This window comes from Augochlora pura, chromosome 2, assembly GCF_028453695.1.
Source record: "Augochlora pura isolate Apur16 chromosome 2, APUR_v2.2.1, whole genome shotgun sequence".
NCBI lineage: Eukaryota > Metazoa > Arthropoda > Insecta > Hymenoptera > Halictidae > Augochlora > Augochlora pura.
In genome coordinates this window covers 21,146,185-21,166,580 of record NC_135773.1, presented here as the reverse complement: position 1 = coordinate 21,166,580, position 20,396 = coordinate 21,146,185, and the positions used below count along the sequence as shown (strand labels likewise).

General features: G+C 42.2%; 1 protein-coding gene across 3 annotated transcripts in view; it reads left to right on the top strand.

Moving 5' to 3' along the window:
- The first annotated feature begins 4,673 nt into the window (after nt 1–4,673).
- Cep164 (centrosomal protein 164) overlaps nt 4,674–20,396 on the top strand; it is a 28,465-nt gene continuing 12,742 nt past the window's right edge. Inside the window, exons 1-3 of one of the 3 annotated variants that reach the window (XM_078196595.1) lie at nt 4,674–5,003; nt 9,386–9,634; nt 18,311–19,063. In XM_078196595.1, the coding sequence (XP_078052721.1) occupies nt 4,925–5,003; nt 9,386–9,634; nt 18,311–19,063 (1,081 nt within the window). In that variant the 5' untranslated portion in view covers nt 4,674–4,924. The remainder of the gene's footprint in view (nt 5,004–9,385; nt 9,635–18,310; nt 19,064–20,396) is intronic. The other 2 variants (XR_013495367.1, XM_078196594.1) reach the window with 2 other exon arrangements.

The window sequence follows — 20,396 nt, the reverse complement described above, 5'->3', positions numbered from 1 at the left end:
ACTTTTAAGAACCGTAAGTAGCACGATATTTCATGATCAGACTTGCAGACGCCGTGTCAAAGTGTTCTTTAATTTAAATAATTACTGTCTTTAATTTAAATAATTACTGTCTTTAATTTAATCAATGTCGCGTCGATCAACTTGAAATCGTCGTTATCATTGCATTGCTACATTTCATACTAACGCCTCAATCAGCTGGCTGTAAAATAAAAAATGTCTACTTAAAATAGATTTTTACATAAAACATTCTTGTAAAAGTTTATTCGTCTTCGAAAAGCGTTTAGTTGCCGCCACAGGTGACGCCGTTCGAGATAATGTTTAAAAACATTCATTATTGCGAATTATGTAATAAACCTAATACGTTTCCGTCACTGTTAACGTTTGTAAACGCAATGTTAGCAAAGGTGAAGAAACTAAGTCAATTTTCTTAAGAACGGAGCACCGAAGAAAAAAATATTATGGAAATTTTGTTATTCTTTCACGTAGAATCATCCCTTATACTGTTGCACTATAATTTCGTGACCACACTGTATACTTAGAAATAGAAAAATGCTTGTAATAAAAGCTATACTTGATCGAGTCCTTTTTAACTATGTATCTCGAAAAAAGAACATCTAGGTTAGTATTATCAATATAAAATGTTTTGTAAATTAGATTCAATACAGGTAAACCTATCGAGATTATTTAGACTTTCCAACATTTGTATTACAATTTATTCTTCAACCGTGATATCCATTTAATAATTTAGTATTTAAAAGTCTTTATAATCTAACAAATTTGATAAGAAAATGGTCATTTTCACCGACTTGGTAGGTTTAGTGTCGAAGTAAGTAATCTTTGTAACAAACTTCCTCAGTTTCCTTATCATCGGTTAACCTTCTTTGATTTCGTCGACTTTTATCACAGCAATGGCAGCGAAAATTTCCTCAATTCCTCGAGTTCGCGATAAACATAATTATCAAACCTAGACGAACTGAAAAACGCTTTATTTCGAGCGGGTGTCAGAGAGGAACGTTTCGCCGGCGGTCGCCGGATGTTTCAGCCATTTTGTCCCGCGCGGCCGTTGCGGAATCCTTGCCGGGCGGGCGGCAGCGTTTCGTCGGCCGGCGTCACGGTGGCTCGTCAATTAAGGTGTCATCGACGAGATAGTTCCCGCGTATTCGAGGGGTTGTGATCGGGCTTCGCGGATCCACCGGGAACAACGAAGAAGAAGAATAATAAGTGGAGCGCCATTAGCCCGCGCGCGCTCGGTCACCGAGCCACCTCTAACGATTTATTTAGCTTGCCAGGGGAAAAAGTGGAAAGCCGGCGCCCGTGCAGCTCCGTATAATACGCGGGAATCGTGATTCGAGTTAACGAGGATTTTTACAGAACAAAAAACGCGCACGGTTCCCTCGGAACGATGGGGGAACAGAGACGGGACGTGCCCCCGGTGACGGGAGAAAGACGGAGAAAAGAGAGAAAGGGATGAGAGCGAGAAAGAGAGAGAGAGAAAGTGTGTGCGAGAGAAAAAGAGAAAGTAAGAGAGAGAGAGAAAGAGAGACTGAGAGAGAACGGAAGAGAGAGAGAGCGAGATATAGAGGAAGAAAGAAATAAATGTTCCGGGCTCGGAGGCCGCAAGTATTTCGCGGGGCGTAGGATATCATTATCATTTAATTTTCGAGTTCGACGAAAACGGCTCCCCGGCGTCCTGGCGTCGTTAACGTTAACGCCGTTATTCGGCCGGGTCCTCCTCGTTGTTTTCTATAGAACGTGAAATTTAAATGTCCCAATCGATGCCCGATCATTATATTCGTCGGTGTATCGGTGGGATATCGCGCGAACCGGTAACTGGTACCGCGCCGCCAGCCAAGGGGGGCCGGGTTTCTTGTAAATACGAATCCACCGGCGAACCGGTTCGAAAGACGCGGAACAGTCGATAGCACTCCTAAGGATTTTTCCGGAAACGATCCGCGCCTTGAAAAAATTCACGGTTCTGTCGCTCTCCTATTTTATTCCGCGACGCGACCGGCTCCACTACATTTCGCGGCGACGAGAACGCGAGGAAGCGTTTCACCTTAGAAAACGAGTCGTTCGATCGAGCCTCTTTCGAAATAATAATCTCGTTGATCTCTACCTTCGCCGGATTTTTTTTCATTAGATCAGATTATAGGCTAAATTATTTATATCAATGATATTGTAAATATTTTCGTTCTCGGAGATAGATCTCAATCATTGTTCATGTTCGATTGGTCATCTGTAATGTGAAGTCGTAATAGTTTCCAAGAGAGGCTCGTTTTATAGAGTTTTTGTTTAATACAAATGTACCTTTGTTTCAGGAAAAATCGAATGTTCCACCTGATATCAAGTATTATTCTCCTGATTCGTAATAGAGTCAGATTATGTTCGTAAATATTTCATAATTCGAGCATAGTACAGTAAAATATCGGCAGAGAGAATATCTTACTGATTTGCGAATGAAAATTAAGTAGAGCGCGGTTTATTCCGCAATTTATTGTAATTTAGTAAGAAGTTGTAATAATAATATGTGAGCAAATTATAAAACAGTAAGAAGATGTTAAAAAATTAATAACATCGATGCACTATTGTCATCCTGTTGAAATTAATACAGACGCAATGAAATATCCTTTTATCCAAGATATTTTATAATTAATAGCGACAATTTTGATTTTTTACGAAAAACTACAGTCTAATAATTAAATATTGAACTACCAATAACTGAGTTTGCAGGAAAACTGCACAAACGTTAAATAATATTTAATGGACAATTCCGTAGAGTTTAACCACTGAAATGTATGAACGGAAACAAAATCTTTCCGCGCGTTTCACGGCGCATTCTCTTGTAGCATATTACTGCAATGTAATATTAACATTTACCATTTTTCTATTGCATTCCCAGTGGAAAACATCTGCATTAATAGAAACTAATTTACTTCGCGCGTTGGCAAACACTTTAGCCATTTCCATCATGCGCGAAATAAACGTGAATAATTGAACGCTTTAAATTTTATTGAATGAAGGTGATTACTGGGCAGAGTAATCTACGTCGTTTCTACATTTAGCAATAAAATAATTTGGCCGGGGGTTGCCAGTAGTTTATTGCAAACGAGATTAACGCCGCGAATGATTATGTCTGCATAATGGCGCCATCTCTGCTGGGGATAAGCAAATGTATGGGCCCCTAGTTTCGCTGTTCTTGCACTCGATATACGCAAAATATCAACATTTTTGTTCAGTATCCATTAAAAAATAACTCTTGCACAGTTTTCTTATCGAACAAATTATATTCACGACTGTTTTGAATAAAAATATTATTGTTCATTTTTCGATATAAATTCCCTAGAACAGTCGATAGTACAGGAAACTGCCATAATGTCTTAAAATATCACTATGTGATTCGAAAGCAGTGGTATGGCGCTGTGATCGAACCTAAACGAAGATCTGACTCACCTCATGTACGTAAGTATAGCAATCACGAGTATATTACAAAAAAATTCGTCTCAAATGTTTTTAATAAAATTTTGACTACCACGAAAACGCTTAAATTTCTTTAAATATAGTAAGATATTTTTAATAATTTCAATTTCTCGAAGAACAGATCCCTTCCTTGACTACAGACGATAAATGTTCCGCATAAAATTGCCACGGTTTTAAAAAATATACACGTTAAATGTAAAACCATTGAGGCATTTATAGTTATAATTAAGTTAATGTTACAACTTTTGAATAAGAACAGTTGTGCCGTAAGAATCGATACAATTCGTAGAATAACAGCGACGCGAAATTCATTTGTTTGAAACACGTATTACCATTACATTAAAAGGTATAAACGTGCTCGGAAGTAGGTCGAATATAATTGAAGAAGATAGAGCCACTCCGCAAGAGTCTGACGACATTCCGATCGCGACGGTAAAATGATTACGTTGCATTTAAATGTAAGAAGTGACGCACTAGAAAATAGGAGAAAATGCGCGTTCCACATTTCTTCGTTATGTAAAAAGAATTCGAAACGGGATACGGAAAATTCCAACCTGGTGAATGCTCATTATCTCTTGTTTGTGTGCTCGGCGCTTTTACATTATACAATGAAACAAACCTTACATGATAAACGCGAAAATAATTTCTTATTTAAGTGGAGTTGGAGAACAATGAAGAAAGCGGTGTAGCTTTAGAAAATACTGTCATTGTCTGTTACAGACTTATTTTTATACCAATGTATTGTTAATCATTGAAAATAAATTTGCAGGCGATTATAATTATAAGTAATACTAAATCATTATTATACTTGATAATTGTTATATCCAATAATTATTATAATCAATAATTATTATATCCAATAATTATTATACTCAATAATTGTTATACCAGCTCAATTTATTGTTAGCGTACTCCTATCGATATGTTGCTATCCAGCTTCCCGGTCCTACCGAGCTCGCAGGTCCGCCTGGATCGGTCACAGTCATCGTCAATCGCAGTCGACGATTCCGGGACGTAAAATGCGTGGCAATCTCTCGCAGATTTTGCGCGCGCTAGTCCGTCGAGCTCGCACAGCGCGGTCTCCCGATTAATCGATAAGACAGTTGCCGGCGGCTGTGCCGCTCGTTTTCCTTATCATTGGCCTAGTTCGGGGTCAGGCTACCGGGGGCGCTGCTCGTCTCCCTCGCTCCGTCTCTGTCTGTCTCTTCTCTATCCGCCGCCTACGTTCAAGTCGAATTCAACATTGACCGTCGTCGGACGGGCCTCGTCGCCGGGGCGAAACTTCTCCTCGCGTGTGCACGCGTCCCCGTCGTACGTCTGACGGGCTATGACGTTTACGGGCAGCAAGGCCCACGCGAACGCTGTAATGTGTTGGCGCGTCACGGTGAACGTTGTTATGTGAACGTCCTGCGACAAGGGGACCCGGCCGTTCCTCGTACAAGCTAGTATGAGCATTTCCCAGGACAGCGCCGCCACGATCGTCTGCAGGGAGGTCTTCGACGAGACGTCGCATCCGTCGAACGAAGGTACGTGTCCACGGAAGCCCACCCAAAAAATGTCCTTTAGGTAGTACGCGCACGTAGCAGTCCGCGAAGGTTCCTCCTCCGGCACGCTCCACCCCCGCGATCGATGTAGCACACGGGGGTGTGCTTTCTTGCCTGGCCACCCCACTTCCGGCTTCCCCGTCTCCGGTTTCTTAATTCTTTTACACGATTACCGGGGTCGCGGCCTTGACCAACCGCTCCTGCTCTTCCTTCCGCTCGAACGCTTCGATCCTCGGACAATTGCCATACCTACGTTCTCTTAATTGGAAATTAATTGCGCCGCTGAGAGCGATTAGTGTCGCGCGGAGGCCCGGCACACGGTTCTCGGAAGGAAAAAGCGTCATATTGCGAAACCGTTCGTTGCGCAATGAAAGCTGACGCAAAACGCGTGCGACGATCTGTTTCGCGGCGAGGGTAGTTTGTCCCGCGAACCGTCCGCCTTTACGCTTTCCTCGACCTTATGGCACGCGAATTCGAGCTTGTTTTGATTACCCGCGTATCGCAACGGTCTTTCAGCGAATTTCGTTTCGGAGCAAGGTCAGACGTTTCTAGATTCTAACTGTAACAATTCTTGAAACAAAATCCTTTCCATTGCGCCTTCTTAGCTGCAAGAACAATAGAAAAGCTGCGGTAGTCCGAAATATCGATTAAAGAACACGGCGCAACGATTCGGTGGTATAGGGTTAAGGATCATAAATGAAACGGCGGAGGGTTGAACGGTTTCGGTGCCGAGTTTCCTTGTTTATTTACACCGCGGCCGGACGGGAGCAGTGAGCTCGGCAGCCTAGCGTTCCGAGGAAAATCAATAGGATCCGCAGTGCGGCGAAAGTTTTGTCATAAGCCTCGGGAACCCACCCCCTCCCCCAGGGGTTGGTCGCGCCAGTGACTGACGTCCGCAGGATACGCGGCCCGAACCGACGGCAAAAATTCGAACGCGCGATCGGCGCGCGGAACGCAAAATCCCGGCCAGAAATTCGCCCGGCGATCCAGGGAATTTCTGCGCGGCGAGCGCGGTTGGAACGGTTACAAAAATTTCAACCGCCGCCACGGAAGGACAGATGTTGCGGCGTGTTACCTCCGGTGCTAACCCCCCGAGCCACCTGTCAAAGACTTCCATGATGGAATTTTTAACCGGGCCGTGTTTGCAGCGCTGTCGTCGCGGCCGTGTCTATCCGCCGCAAAAGGCAGCGTTAACTATTCAGAGTCCGCCGCGATGAATGAGAGAGAAAGGAAGAGATAGGGAAGGAGAGAGGGAGAGAAGAGAGAGAGTGAGAGAGTGAGAGAGGGATAGAGAGAGATTCGACGCGCGGCGATCTTCGCGGCTAATTATATGTTCAAACGCGAGACTCTGCCAGCGCTTCCGGCGACGCGTTATCGCCGGCGTTTTCGAACGTGATTCTGGAATTAATTTCCCTGCGAAATCGAGCGCCGCCGGATTGTTATGATAATGGTCGACAGAGAAGTTCCCAGGAGCTCGTGTCGCTCCTTCTCTTTTCTCCTTTATTTTTTCCCGGTGCTCGTCTCTCCGTCCGTTCGGAACGGCTCCGGTAAACAGAAACGGCGCTCGTCGGACAAAGTACACGGGTTGAACCCGGCCGCGATGAATTATTTATAAACGAACGCGCGAAACGTCAACCGATGGCGACACGCCCGCGTAACAAGTACTCGGGCAACTCGTTAATCGTGTTCGACGGTATTTAGCCGAATCGAACGGGTGGGGGATCAAGGGCCCGCGGATAGATTGACACTTTATCTAACTATCGGCGCTTGTGGCCCGTCTACCGTGGCTCTTCAAGCCGGGCAATTTTCGGATATTCGTCTCGGAAAGCACGGCCAACCGGCAGGCTACTGAAGAATTAATTAGCCACGGGTCGATGAACGTTCTGTCAAATTTAACCGAGCGGACGCTGTTGACGCTTGTTACCGGCCGAGCACGCGTTGCTTTACCGTGTCGAGGTAGCGAACAAGAGTCAGTTATTTTCCCTTTCGTAACGGTTGTTTTCCATAACAACGAAAATAATTCTCTGACAAAAAGTATTGTCAGACGTAAATAAGATTGATTGGATACAGTTCGATGCTACAGTTTCGACCTTTCGTCAGTTTATATCGATTTGACAAACATCGTTCCTCGACGATACGGTTCTCGCGATAGCGTGTGCCGTTGGTAATGATATAGTAACGCTATATTTTATATCGCACACGTTCTTTGCATACTTCGTATACAGATGCGCGCTAGAGATTTTACTTTTACGTGAAGGAAAGGGTGAAAAATTGTTCGACTGTGCCATTATGGCGCAACGCGTACGTTTCCCGTATTCCATGCCGTGCCACGGACGTTCTTCGGCAAGTAACGATGCGCGTAACCCATGAAGATATCCCGACGGTCCCCTTTCTTCTGGAACAACAGTTCCGCATTGCCACGTGTACCCTCCACCTGGCCTATAATCGATAGGCATCGTTATAACCCGCACACGGTCGACCCAAGAACCTTGAAATCACTTGTTCGAGGAGTTTTATTAATACGGTCCCGGCGTTACTTATTGACACCGGTATTTATAGCGGCGGGTAATTTAAAAATTCCACCCTCAGCCGACTCACGGCGAACTCTCGCTCCGTCTTGTTCGTTTTTTTTTTTCTTCTTTTTTTTTTTCTTCTTTTTTCATGGAACGAAGATTCCAGGGTGTCGAACAATGCCGGCGCTAACACGCGAAGAATTTCTTTATTCCGCGGACCATCCTTGACCCCTTTCGAAGCTTTATAAAGCCGTGACACCGAGTGCACGTGCGTATCCAGCGAGAGTGGCCGTCCCTTTTCGAGGCGGATTCATTTTTACGGCGTAGATTCCTCGTGCGGGGACTCGCCGTGTCTCCGTGGAATTGCGAGAAATGATAATTGTTCGCGTGCGAAAAATGCCAGGTTCGTTATCGTTTAGCCCGTTACTGTCGATCTAAAGGAATACTATCACTCTAAACGTTTCATCGGACTCTATACTTCGGGGCGAAACGATCTTTGTATTAGTCACCGGGAATTACCTCGTCGCTTTATCTATACTGTTTGTTGATAACCGTGTTCAGAGTACATCGAAAAACTTATCTAAAAATTGTTGCACTGTTTTCGATCAATTTTTTTGTTGAGAGTACAAACAAGATTGGAACGAATCGAGGAGTTAAACTAGTAATACAGTGGCGTGGGAGGTTGTTCAGGTATATCAGAATCGTTGAAAACAAATGACTTGTTTAATTAAATTATACGGTCGAATTTACACATGCGACTGTGTTCTTTAGCGTCAAAAGCATATGAATTAAATATGAAGTGATCTATTGAGACTCGTTCTTGCATGAATATTTATAAATCGGCACGTAGTTTCCAGACAACACGACTGTGTTATAAAAGATAATTTAATTGTGAAGTTGCGAGGTAGGCGAGAATGACAACGCCGGTTGATTAGCATTGAAAGTCTAGCTTTCGTCGATTTGAGAGAAGGTGAGATTATAGTTGGATTTTGATTTAAAGTTGGACTTTTTTTAACAGACTTGGACTTTTGTTCCAATTATGTCAGTTTTCATTTTAACAGAGGAAGGTGAGACAATGATTTTGGTGAATTTTTTTCTCAAAAGACACCAGAGTTTCTTTAAAAAATTTTGTGCCTGTTCGAAGAATCGTAGCTGCGAAAGTATTTAATTGTTGTATTTAGAAATATTTATTAAATATATACTTAAAGCTGATCCAAAGAGGATCCTAACAGGTTAGTGACCATTTCTGCTAGGTTCGTCTAAGAAATTACATGTTAACCCTTAGCACTCGAGTGGCGACTCTGCGGCGCCATTAAAATTACACTAATTCCAAAATTATTTTTAATAGACACCGTCGAAGCTTAGATCTAAAAATTGTTAAAAGTGTAACTGTTATATGAGTCACGAGACTCAATTTCATACGCATAAAATAAATATTGTTACATAAAATGGCGACGCTAGAAGCCAGAAAAATTATTTTAAATTCGAAGTTGAAATGGCTTCGAGTGCAAAGGGTTAAATCTGACTGAGATTGTACATCATACACAAATCTTATCAAATTTGTCCACACCTCCGAAACATCGATTATAACTATACAACGAACAAATATATCTCAGCAAAAAAAAAACACAGAGCAGACTATAGAAAAAAGCTTTTAAAGCAGCAAAGCAATGTCCGAATGTCTGATAACATTGAGAAAAAAAGAATCGTGAAAAAAATCATTGCGCCCTCCCGTTCGATCGTAATTCTTTAAATTTCGTCGACGACAGGCCTCTCTGCCACGTCTCGGTAACACCGTGGCAGAGCAGTCATCTGTTAATTAACTAATGGAGCGGTCGATTGCTTTTTCAGAGGTGCTCGACTATGCGAGGCACTTGGGAATCGACCCCGATGCGGAGCCGCACCTTATGGACTTGGCCCGGGAAGGCCTCATGGCGGCCTTGCCGAAGGGTTGGCGGCCATGCTTCGTGGAGTCGACTGGAGCTTGGTACTATTACCAGACGTCCACCGGAACCACCACCTGGGAGCACCCGTTGGACGCCGTGTACAAAGAGCTGGTCGAGCAGGCCAGGGCGGGCAACGTCAGGCAAATGAGCGTCGGTACGGATTGCCTCGTCATTTCGGCTGAATGGAAAATATAGGAATTAACCCTTTGCACTTTGGAACGGAAACCTCGATGCGCGGCGCACCCGGTAGAGAACGTGACAGAGACCGATGACACAGAGAGAGAGAGGGAGAGAGAGAAATCATTGAAACGAGTACGGCCACCCGTTGCTTTCCGCGTTATTTAGCGAATGGACCAGGGGATGACGCTCTCGTTCTCGCGAACGCGATGCAAACGCGATGCAAACGTGCTCGGCTGTGTATCGTTTTCCGAGCTGTACAAATCACTACTGTATGGATCAAGTATTCTCTTAAACATTGGACGCGACGGTTCGGTTCCATCGAACGGTCGCGGCGCGCCCCGCGTTTTGTACCAGTATGTAACTTGTTTGTACGTGAATAAAATTGTGACATGAATCCTTGGCTCGTGACGAATTACCATTTTCGTTTCATTTTTCTTTCTCTGTTTCTCTTTCGTTCTCGCGACCACTCCGTGCAAAGGGTCAACGCTTGGAACATATTCCGTCATCCGCCTAATCATCGTAGCCTCGCGACATCTCATCTCATACTTTCATTTGAACGTCCAAATTAATAATTACTACTAATACAAATAACATACTAATTCGCTTCAGCCGTTCGTTTTACTAATCACCGTAAAATGGCCGTCTTTTTGTCGTCCGCTCGTTGAATTTTTCTCAAGGATATAAAAATCCGTCGCTTAATATAAGCCGTTCTTTATTTATCAAGATTCTATATTTAGGAATTCTGGCGAGGCAGATAAGCTTCTGCTCCACGTAACAGCGTTAATTATAAAGTCAGAAGTTACGTCACTTCTCAATAAATTCCTCCTCTCCCCCTCCGCGTCACGGGTGACTCCGTTGAACCCTCGGATCTGAAAACAGCCGATCGCGCGATCCACGTCGTTCCTTTTATTAACCATTAAAAGATTTCTGCGAGGAGAGAAAAAATGATCGACACCTTACGCGAGATCGTTGGATCGTGTTTTATTTTTCCATGTTATTTTCGCGATACGTCGCGGCTGTTTTGCTGTAGACAAAGCCGACGGTCGTCGGAGACTGCGACAGTAATCCCCGTCTGGAGAATCGGATCTGTTTTAACCCTCTTAGTACCGAACAACGATATACCGTTGCTGGCTATCGTTGGAAAGATTGTTTTCTTAATATTTTTATTAAATATTTTATTAAATTTTCAATTTATTTAAAACATTTTCTTATTTCGCTTGCATCACACAAAATATGTTATTTTATCTGAACATTATAAACAGATATTCAATAGTGAAAACATAGATGTTCAATATTATAAACTTAACAGATTTATTTAATTTTGCTAAATTTCATTTCTTATTTCTTCTCCCTTTTTGAATTTGTTATTTATCAGGCATTTTAAGATTCTTGTGACTTCTATCCGAAACTCGATCAAACTGCGTCGAACGAGTTTGAAACATTTCGCTCGGATACAGCAGGCTCTTTCGGCCGATGCTAAGAGGATCAATGTTAAGCACCGCGACAAGAAAAACTCGCTCGTTGCCGCGGTAATCTCGCCGGTATCGACCAGCGACGACGCGGTGCCTCGGCTCCGTCTTCCATCGAACTTTCTCCCGACGGTCCGTCCTCTCTTATTAAGCCCGCGGTCTGTTGGTAAACAAGATAAGATAAGCCGAGCAATCTGTCATCATCGTTACCTACGAGACTTATCGTCGGAGTAGACTCGACGCGATACGGCGCGACGGGACAAACAACCCGAATTCCCACGGGTCGCCTAAAAACACCTGTTACACACACGGTCTCGATCGCCAAAACCGTCCCTCGTTCCCTCCGCGCTCTAACACGACACCACCGCCCCGTCCTCGTTACCGCATTCTCGCCAGTTTTCGATCCGGGCCGCCAAGGACTCGGTTTGGCAGTCGATTCACCGCTGGCTGGCCGCTCGTCAAATAATGAATTATATTTTTAGTCGTTTCGCGGAAATTTTTGGCCGGATCGCAGCCGTCTCTTCTTCCTCTTTCTCGTTCGATTCCGATGCTGTATCGTCGAGCGATACCGTAACCGATTGCATAACGCGGAAACAGTCTCTCTCTCTCTCTCTCTCTCTCTTTGGTGCGCTTGACCTTGCTGCATCGGATTCGCACAGTTGCACACACGTTTCGTTCTCTTTACCGACGACCGCAGATTACAGACTCCGGCCAGCCTACACTTATTCATTCTTTTTTTTCTTTTTTATTTGCTCCGAGCGTACGCGTTCCTTTTTCTCTCTCTCTCTCTCTCTCGCTTTTTACGTAACGATACGTCACCGGAGACGTTCCGTTTTTACGTAATCCGTCGATTCCGCGGTGCCCTGACCGGTAATCGAAACTCCGCCGCTTACCGGGTCCCATCGCCGCTAACCGTGAAACGATTACGATAACGGCCTCCTTATCTCGCCCGATGACATTACATTGATACCGCTAAAAGCGATTGTTCGTTACCGAATGCATTACGTTCGCGAATGGTAAAGCTCGTTGTGTTTCGAGTTGCTGAAATTGGCACTAGACTACGGATCTTATTATGCGCTTGTTATTACTGTTCACGCTGTTTCAACTTGGCATCGAGAGATCCGTGGAACAATTTCATTTAATGTTTATCTTTAGCTGATCAACGTACTAAAGTTTACATCAACGTTGAACGTCCGATGTCCGATAGTTGCACGTACAATACAGTCGTTGAACATGATCTGGCTCTTGATTAAAGAACGTATAGATTCGCCGTGTTATTAATAGCGTGAATCAAGTATAGACTGTGAACTATTTGGTTGGCAACCGAGTAATTGCGGATTCGAAGTATGAAGGAAAATTCAATTTTTTTTGCTTGAAAATATAAGTTTATTCGATTGGACAAATCAATTTTCACGCTGTCTTTATTTCAAGGCTTCGTTTTAATGTACTTCGCGTAACATAAAAATCGTGCTCGCGATGCTTGCTTTTTTTGGAAATAATGTGATAAAATATGTCTGAAATGCGCTTCTTCTCCTTCCATCTTGAAACGGTGATAGAAACGAGATTAATTAACTAATCGATAACAATTTTCTCACTGAATTGAAGATGAAAGTCCAGACAGTATGAAAACAATATAACTTCATTACTTTGAACACGTTGATAAAACAAATAATTTGCTAAGATTATCTATTAACAAAGTCTGCAATCACTTAACCCTTTGCAGTCGAGTGGTCACTGCGAGGCACCATAAAATTGTTCTATCACGTTGCAAAATAATCTTTATACTAATAAAATTTGTATTTTGGGGATTGTTAAGGTTATGTTCTGTCGATACGAATGACGAGAATCAATTACATATGCATAAAGTATACATTGTTATATAAAATGGAAATACTATAAAGCCAGAAAAATTACTTCAGATTTCCAGTTAAAATGGCTTCGAGTGCAAAGGGTTAATTGCCAACCCAATAGATGCGATCTCGCTTCCGAACCTAACCAACTTTCTAACTCTCACTGCACCTAAATTTTATCTGAATTCAACATCGAGGTCACAAACATTTTTTTCAATACGACTTTTCAAAAAATATTACGCTGTTATCCCTAAGGTAATTTTTCTAATTATTCTTAAAAAAGTATCTTATCTATTACATTAATTTATGATAAATATTTTTAAAGTTCTCTTAATTTAAATGCCCCCCAAATAAAATAATCTTACTAAAGTCTTCATATTTAACATCTCGAAAATTCTAATAATTTTATCAAACTCTATATACCGTCTTCTCGTCCCCTAATTTAATTTAAGCATTTTTATTTAAAATCTAATTTATTTTTTTAGAATATTTGCCTTGGCATTATTAATATCATAAAGTGACCATAAACGTTACGTTAGACTACAACTTACAATGAGTCAGAAATCTGCCTCGATTTAATTTATTTTTTTCTCGCTATGCCGAATATTTGTCTTGGCATTATTAATAGCATAAAGTGACCATAAACTCTACGTTAGACTACAACTTGAGTAATAAATCTCCTTCGATTCTCATCCCCGCAACAGATACGCGCGAATTCGTACAAGCACGGAAATCCAATCGCAACTGCGAGAGCGAGAACACGGTCGCGGCGAATCCGACGATATTTGTGCGAAACACGAGAGATATCACGGTCGTCGCACGTGCGCGGCTCGGTATCGAGGACAGTCTCGCGAGAGGCTACTCCCATGGTACCAGAAATCGAGCGGAATAACAAGGAAAACCGTGGTCCGGTCGACCAAGTTTTCCTGTTTGCTAGAACTCGAAGGTAAACACGCGCGCGTGTGTGTGTGTAGAGCAGCGAAACGCGGCGGGTCCCTTACGGCAATCGAAAGCGTGGCAAGCGAGCCGCGAACGAAGAGAGAAGACCGTGTGTTCATTCCGGGCGGGTTCGAGTGCAATAAGGTTACAGACGAGCGGATCCGCGCGTCGCTCGAGATCTCCGCGATCGGGATAGGCCGGGCGAGCGAGCGACGTCGTCGCACGCCGGAGAGCCCTTGAAACTCTTTTCGAGCGGCTGGCGGCCGTGCGACACATTCGTTAAGGCACTCACGTGCCGGCGCGCTCGCTCGTGAAAGTACGTAATAGTCGCTTGAAACGTAGATCCGTCCAATTATCGCGCCGCCGCGTATCGGACGCGAATTGTTGCCCGGGACCGACGCTTTTTCACCGGCGAGCCGCCGCGTCGCGACGGGGATCTCGTGGACGGCGAGTGTCCGCATTGAAAGGGAGCTCGCGACCCAGCCCGAGCGCGTACAGGCTGTCCCACGCAACTGGGCCAAGCTCCCCCGGGTCTCTTGAGTAGTCTTCAACCCTCGCGCCCGTCGCGCTCTAATTTTTGTTACATTCGCACGGGCTACGGTCAATTTGATCCGAGTGCATTAGCGAGCGCGGAAATGAATTACGGCCCGTGTCGCGCCGAGCGTACCGAGGGGGTAGTTTCACTTCGTACGAACTCGCGCTAGATTCCAGTCAATTTTTCCAATTTCTTACGGGATTTTTTATTTCATAGAAATTGAATCTAAATCTCTGCATGCGATAATAAATTGTCGGCAACGAAATCGTTGCTGACGTACGGAATACGGTTCTGTAGACAAGATAACTTACTTTACGTTATATTCAATTTTTTTGTTTAATGTCTTAATTTCTACGATAAAAATTTTATGTGGAAATTTTTATTTTATCGAATCAACGTCTGGACTCTCAGGGCTGATATTAAATTTTCGGGTAACCGTATTTGCAGCATGCGATGCGTAAAGAGAGATTTATATAATGACATAATTTCTGATAAATTCTCTCCAATTTTATCAATGTCACGAACTCTTTCGTTTTACAGAACAAAAAACAGAATTCCTATGATTGCTTTAATTGATAATAATAATTGATATCACCACAATAAATTGCTTGTTGTAAGAGATACGTGAAGAGGGTAGTTTTACTCTAAATTAATCTATAGCCAAAATCGTATCTATCAAATTGTACACAATTTTTGCAATTATTAATTGTATTAAATATGATCGTAATCCAACGAAAGCAATCCAAGTCAGAAGAAACAATTGGTTTTAGTTGTTCAATGCTTTACTAACTGCTTAACAATTTACCGAGCGGTTATTGGGTCGTAAAAATCAAGCTCAACGTTAAATTTTCGTTTCTATTTTCATTTTACTTATTTCATTAATCGCGAATGGTGTTTAATATTTAAAAAATTATATAATAGTAAAGAAGCTTACGGTGGTACATAACCTTAACATAACCGATTCACAGGTCGAGGGAGAAAGCCGATTACCGGTTGTTAAAGTGTTAAGATAATTTAAAGTGAACGAAGAATTTTTATCTGACGTTTTATGAATTCGTAAAAGGAGGGAATTGTGAAATCAATACATGGCTAAGCTGGAAAGTCAAACTATAGGGAAACTTAGATTAGTCATTCATAGTAAGGATGAACTAGAATGCCTATACTACGTCGGCATATAAGTTAGAATGTCGGCAATGAGTGGAACGTGTACAACTGCGCAACTCTAAAACGACGAGGTATTCATTATTTGTGTTTGTGATCGTTTACTAATAATTTTTCAATCTTTTATTTCCTCTTTTTTAATCCTCTTAATTTGTTGGACGAGGTCTGTGAATTATTCTGTGAATAATTTCAACTAACATGTTTATGTCTATCGTAAATACTATTTTAACCACATCGTGTGTTTCACTAGAAATACACGAAATATTTATTATTTATTTATTTACTTTTATATAAATCTATTTTGGAATATTTTGTTCTGTTTAGAGTAAAATATAAAAACGTTATTCTCTGAGGAAAGCAACAAAATGCATGGTGAAATAGCCAACAAATTAAGGATGAACAGTTCAACAGTCTTATAATTGAGTTTAGAAAGACGAAGATCAATTAACAATCGATTGTACAGTTAAATTTTATTCCTGGTAACTTTTCAAATTTTGTCTAATAAAATATTACTGTACTTTGTTATTTTTCTATATACTTATTTAAAACTAAAACTTGACAGACTCTGTACAATACTAACCTATAATATTCAATTTCTTTTATAGAAATAAATTACATAAATTACATCGAATACATTTTTTGAAAAGACCGAGCTGCTTCGCGTCGAACTCGCAACACGAAAATTGAATCATCTAATCATTTTATGTACCTTCTAGCGAAAACAAATATTTCCACAAGCCTGCCGGGTCTCTAATTTCCAGTTTGCACAGCTTCAAATATTTTCCTTGGTCATAGAAGAAGAAAACAGGACGCGATCGAAGACAAATTTATTTTCCACATTAGCAACGTTGGCCAATAGAAAGACGCAGCAGAGAGCGAAACGAAATTGAAATCTTGTTGCATTGTGTGCCCGCGATAAATATTAGGATCGACGCGGATGTCGTCGCGTCAATTAGCAGTAATCGTTAACATTGGATTAGCAGAGCCGCCACGTGGTCGGCGGTATTCTTTAAAACCGCGGACACGGTTGACAGAGAGAGCACAAAGTTGCGCGAAGCGTCAATATTTGTTGGCAGTTCACACCCTGCAGCTCTTTCGCGTTTGCTTCGTGCATAGCAGAAGATTAACCCTTTGCACTCCGCTGTCCCCTCTCAGGAATGATCATAGAATTACATCGTAATTCTAGTAACTTTTGTTACTAGAATTATGTGGATGTCTCCTCTTAGGGGACATTAACTTTTATTTGTTATTACGAAAAATTAAATTATTCCAGCACAATCTTTTTAGAAGTGTTTGTTCTCTGAAGTTTTCTCTTAAAATGACATAAGAAGTAAATAAACTACGTCAAACTAGTTATTATATAATCAAATCAAAATATAACAAAATTACTAAGATATAGACAAACTATATGAAACCAGTTATTATTAAATCAAATCAAAATATGATAAAATTGCTAAGATATATAGACAAACTACGTCAAACTAGTTATTGTTCGATCAAATAAAAATATGATAAAATTACTGAGATATATAAACAAACTAGGTCAAACTAGTTATTATTGTTAAACGTGTACAAATCAGCCTGCAACGCAGGTTGGCGAGTATTTCAAAGTTTATTATACCGTAAAAAATTCTACAAAATAAAATATTTATTTTTTGACAAACTTTTTGTCAACAAATTTGTACAATACGTTACTTGCTTTCAAAATTGTACTAAATAATATGAGGGTTCGTAAGAGCTTGTTTCTGCAACAAAGTATCATTGATCAGCTGGTAGCTAACGTGCAAAATGTTTGGGAGTGCAAAGGGTTAAAAAGTCCGTTCAAAGAACTTTGTTTCCGCGGTTTTTCCATCGTCGACGACGCGATTCCTCGCCGAGTGACACCGAGATCGCAGAATTCATTTTCATAGGCCGTATAAATTACTATGAAATTCGTCTCTTATCTGTCTTCAAATTATCTATTCGTATTCTTAGCTACGTCCGCGCAGAGGCTTGCTATCAGCGAACCGCACGTGTGCAACACGTATGTAAAAGTTTATCGATCATTGCTCGCTATTTAGTCGCGAACGCGGGCTCGAAAGAGCGAAAGAACGACGAGTGTTCTCGGCGGTCGGGAAAAAAACGGTGCGCGGAAAAGCGGCGGAAAAAGGGGGAGCACACGCGGGATTCTAGACGCGTCGAGAGGACTTCTCGTTGATATATAATAATCGCTTGCGCGCTGTTCCAAGCTTTTAGGCGTATTTTCTTATCCGTTTCATTGCTGTCCCTGTTATTTCTGCGGCGAGGGAAAAAAAGAGAGAGAGAGAGAGAGAAAAAGAGGAGAAACACAGTCGTTGACTCGCACTCGAGGGAACGTTGACACTGTCGCCCCTTTCCGCGCGAGAGGGCCATCGTGATCGAGGAAAGGTTGCGTTTCTCTGATGAAGTATCGGTCCCCTTTCGCGTTCTCGTCTCCCCTGCGGGAACAACTTTGGGGGAAGCATTTTTAGCGCAAAATATTTTAATATTCCACCACAAAGGGAGAATATCAATACAGAAAATCCTTTTATATTTTTTCCACCATTTTCGATTCCACGGTTGAAATCGTTCCACGGCAATTCCATCGGCAGCGTGATCATCGCGCATAGAATCGTCTGCTCAGTTCCAAGCTCGCCGAGGTCGCAAGTGGTTACACAGATTTGTTTTCTGATCGGCAGAGGAAGACTCGAAGACAACAGCGAAGGAATTAGAGTCGCACGAGGAGGCGACGTTGCCCAAAGACGCGTCCACTTCCAAGGACCCGAACAAGTGCCCCGGCAAGGCCAGCTTGCCGCCGACCAGGATCCCCACGAAACTGACGCCGCTGAAAAAGCCGGAGAAATCGGAAGGCGCGCGAAGGAAGGAGAGCCTGGAGAAGCCGGTCAAGCTGCAAGTCGACAAGCCGGACACTCCGTTGGCGACCGACAGAGCCGCGAGAGACTACACCAGCCTGAAGTTCCAGGACCCGAAGTTCTACGAATGCCCGAAGCTCCTGGAGAACGTCGCGTCCCCGTCGACGTCGATGGCGTCCACCGCGCCGTCCATGAGGGAGCTGGACCTGAAGGAGGTCCTGAAGAGGTCCGAGTCCCTGAGCCCCAGGAACGAGAAGTGGGAGCAATTGTCCTGCAAGTTCAGCCCCGAGGAGAGCATCATCGACATCGACAAACTGAGCGCGTCCACGTTGTTCAAGTCGGAGAAGCCGGAGAAGTTCGACAAGGAGAAACATCCGAGCCAGTTGGGCCAGCAGAAGGAGCTCACGCTGAGCGGCGGTGGCACGATGTTTCTGAAGAGCAACAGGAGCAGAGATAATACGCCCAGTCAAGAGGCTGCTAAGCTCGACGACTTCCGGACCGTCACGATCAGCGACGACACCGCTACCGTTGGGGGAGACAGGCTCAAGTCCATTCTCAGGGAGAAGCAGTCCGAGGACGGTAAGATATGTTTACGGTGTTCTCGAGTGCCTGAATTGAAAGAGTTAGGACACACTTCGTAGCGGATTCTGTTTCGAACATGCTGGCTCACTTATTTTACACTTTCAGCAAAACTTAACGCTTTACCTTCGTATTCGCTCGAAAAAATTTAGTTAAATCGCGAAAGATATTTAATATTTAAAAAGCTATGTAATAATATTAAAACTTACGGTAGCACGATATAACGCATTTATCTTAATAATAGATAGAAAATTAATGGTTACTAAGACAACCGATTCACAAGCTACCGATCGGTAAAGGGTTAAGAAATAGAAGTTCGTTTACTTTCAGCAGAACTTAACACTTTACCTTCGTATTCGCTCGAAAAAATTTAGTTCAACGTTAAATTTTTCTATCTATTCTGATTTTATTTATTTCATTAACCGCGAAAGATATTTAATATTTAAAAAGTTATGTAATAATATTAAAGCTTGCGGTAATACAATGTAACGCATTTACCTTAACACGTTGAGTGCCACGCGGTTTTATTAAGACTGCCTTCAAATCAGAATTTTCTCGATGCAAATGTTTAAACAAATTAGGGCCATTGTTTCTTATCGTTGCGAAAGATATTTCTGTTTGAAGGGGAATGCTTATATGGACATTCATCAAACACGTTAGGCGATTCACAATGGTAAATTTGTTCAGTTTATTATCATATTTTATACTGTCAGTCACCGATGACTGACGCGGTTTGAATGTGAAGCTTGGTGTCAGTCACCGGCGATTGACGCGGCACTCAACGTGTTAATAATAGATAAAAAATTAATGATTACTACGAACATCCGATTCACAGGCTGCCGATCGGGGGAAAAACCAATTTATATACTACCGGTCGGTAAAGGGTTAAGAAATAGAAGCGAACAATTTCCTTTGACAAAGATAGTTGTCTTGTTCGTATCATCGTCGCAGTTAGAATCGTTAGAAATATTTCGATTATAATCAGTTCTTAGAAGGATAGAAAACAGATATTTATCGTCTGCTTACATTAATTAAACACTTAAATATTATCGCAAGTGAACGAATTTTATTCTGACTGAAAAGAACAGTAGAAATCTTCTCTACGAGGTAGAGTCGTTAAAGTACAGCAAAGGATTACGGAAGCAATTAATAATAAGTGTGATTTAAAACCTTCACATAATAATGACAAATAATTGAAGAACATCGGCACACAATTTTTCACCTGTTAAATTTCCTAAAGATATTGTTATTATTCTATATTAACGGGCTAGTAAGGCCCTTTTGTGATACATAGAGGTGATGTACATATACATAGTCCGAAATACATTTAATG